The sequence below is a fragment of the Capsicum annuum genome, unplaced genomic scaffold (assembly GCF_002878395.1).
Source record: "Capsicum annuum cultivar UCD-10X-F1 unplaced genomic scaffold, UCD10Xv1.1 ctg73077, whole genome shotgun sequence".
NCBI lineage: Eukaryota > Viridiplantae > Streptophyta > Magnoliopsida > Solanales > Solanaceae > Capsicum > Capsicum annuum.
In genome coordinates this window covers 1-2,669 of record NW_025883053.1, presented here as the reverse complement: position 1 = coordinate 2,669, position 2,669 = coordinate 1, and the positions used below count along the sequence as shown (strand labels likewise).

General features: G+C 45.5%; 1 protein-coding gene across 1 annotated transcript; it reads left to right on the top strand.

Moving 5' to 3' along the window:
• On the top strand, positions 1-2,551 carry LOC124894324 (NADH dehydrogenase [ubiquinone] iron-sulfur protein 2; the record flags this gene model as incomplete). The annotated part of the gene is given in 2 exon segments (XM_047405037.1): positions 1-265; positions 2,000-2,551. Coding segments are annotated over 2 exon segments (528 nt in total), but the record flags the coding sequence as incomplete, so codon positions are not given.
• Positions 2,552-2,669: the final 118 nt, after the last annotated feature.

Here is a 2,669-nt window from a genome sequence, read left to right as displayed (position 1 = left end):
AGTGGTGTAATGTTAAGAGGTTCTGGGGTATGCTGGGATTTGCGAAACGCAGCACCTTACGATGTTCATGACCAATTAGATCCTGACATACCAGTAGGTACCAGAGGAGATTGCTATGATCGTTACTGTATTGGTATCGAAGAGATGCGAAAACGTGTTCGGATCATTGTGCAATGTCTTAATCAAATGCCTAGTGGCATGATCAAAGCCGATGATCGTAAGATATATCCTCCATCACGATCTCGAATGAAACTATCCATGGAATCGTGCACCGTGTGAAATGTATATCATCACCGTTCTTAATCGAGACTCAGGTTAAGCTCCATCTCGAAACCTTGTAGGGTTAGGAGTAAAGCATCCCGAGGTTGGCGTATCTCGTTGAGTGTGGAGAACCATTGGGAACCCCAATTTTTTTTCTTTGGAGCCATTTCTTTTTCTATCCCCCCGCCCCGGCATAGCACTTCACTTTCGGTTCTTTGAAAGAATCAACTGACGTCTCCCTTCTTCATTGATTTGGGGGGAAAGGAACCGTCTACCAGTTGGGAAGCTAGACATCAAGTAAGTGGTTTGATGAGGATAACTAAGCTGACACGCCGGAGTTGGCTGCTGGCACAACAGAGTGGTGCCTTACCGCACCACAGGCGGACGCGCAGTAGCGTTCGTGGTGGTGCTTCAGGATTCCAATGTACTGCGTCCAAGATCAGAACGAGTTTGCCAGCGGGCCACTACCATCCCATTCTTGAGTGAGCTGGAGCGCAGCCATCTTATCCACTGAACTAGCTAGAAGCTATCGCTTTGGGTCGAAGCACTAAAAGAAAAGGACGAGGAAACGCGGCGGCATAGGAACCACGGGACCCCCTACTAGTAAAGGGAAAATGGAAGTGCGCTCCTGCGCACCAGCTGAAAAGGCCCTTTCCCTTTTAATAATAATAAATAAGGTAAGCTTTATAGCTCCAACCTAGTCAAGGGTCTTTGATTCCCTTTGTATAGGTTGGGTTGCTGGATACGGGATCCTCGTAGTAGGCTGGACCAAGATCCAGCCGAGAGAGGGCAGTCTTTAGAAACAACTGGTTGGGAAAGCAAGAGAACGCTTCGCGTTTTCTTATCTTCTTCCTGCCCTAGGAGTAGCACGAAAAGAGGGATTAACATTATTGACCCAATGATAAAGCACTAACACCTTCCTTGTTGGGGCTCCGCGCACTGGGAAAAGGTTGATGCAACGGGAAACCGGCCACTAGTTACAAAGCTCTAATAAGGTATTGAGAGGGCTATCACAGTCAGGTGCGAATTTCTTACCCGAATTTGGAAACTACCCCCCTATTCCTATTTAGGGAGTTGAGGAAAAAAATGGCTTAATGAACCGTTCGCCATGCACCGGCCACATTCACTTGCTTATCGTAGAGGCTTTAAGTACACAGTGCCCCACAAGTAGGCTGCTTTTTCTAGAACGTAGTCCGAGATAATCGTAACCGTGTATATATAGAAATTTATCTTCGATGCTATTATTTCAAAATGTCCGCTTCAACTGCTCTTTCACCTCCCAAAGAGCAAAGTTGTCTTGATGAGCGCAGATGAGGAAGCGGGAGCAATAATCTCTTTCTTGTCCTTCTACTTAAGGTTAAGGGGCAAAGAGAAGCACTTTTGCTACTGAGAAAGCGAACGGTCAGCGCGAAGGTTCATGACTTAGCCGAGCGTTAGCGAAGCTAGATTCTCATAGTGAGGCGCTTCGAGTTAGCGAAGCGCTATAGTAGCGCCGAAGCCCTATGTGCTGTAATGCTGAGTCAAGGACTCTCTGCCTTCTCTATAGAAGTAGTCAACTGAGTTTTGAACGAATTAGCTCTTTGGTAATGGCTTAATCTATAGATAGAAAGCCCTATGATGGGAAACTACCACGTTAGGTTTGGAGAGAGATGGGACCGGTTATATAATAGGGGAAGCAGATGCAAGCTTTTTCTTTCAATAGCCGGCCAAATGACTACAGGATCATCGGTCTACTCTACCTCAATTCACCATTTCGAACCTTATACAGAAGGTTTTTCCATACCAGCTCCTTCTACCTATACCGCAGTTGAAGCACCTAAAGGAGAATTTGGTGTCTTTCTGGTTAGTAATGGAAGCAATCGTCCCTACCATCGTAAAATAAGAGCACCTGGCTTTGCCCATTCACAAGGACTCGATTCTATGTCCAAACATCACATGCCAGCAGATGTGGTCACCATCATAGGTACTCAAGATATTGTGTCTGGAGAGGTGGATAGATAGGACTAGTAGTTGCTCGATCAGGACCCTATCTTTATTGCAAGACAAAAACCAAATTTATACGCCCCCTTTCTTTATTGTTGGAGATTCTATCCAATTATCAGCCCCGATGCGGAAAAGAGTACAAAAAGAAGAGTTGAAGACGGCTTAACAGTAAGAGAGAACCCCCTCATCTCATGGCTAGGAACATCTATGTAGATGGGATTGGATTCATAGTGCCAGTTAGGGGTAGGTATAAACCTTCATTCATCTTCTTCGATCTTCCTTGGAATATCCATCATCTTGGTCTCGACCTTGTTGAGCTCTCCCTAATCTAAATTTCCTATTTTGCTGCCTCTTCGATCGTCTCTGACTCCCTAAAAAAAAAAGATTGGTGACCTAGATGGTCAGGGTCTTTCCTTACCTTAGCT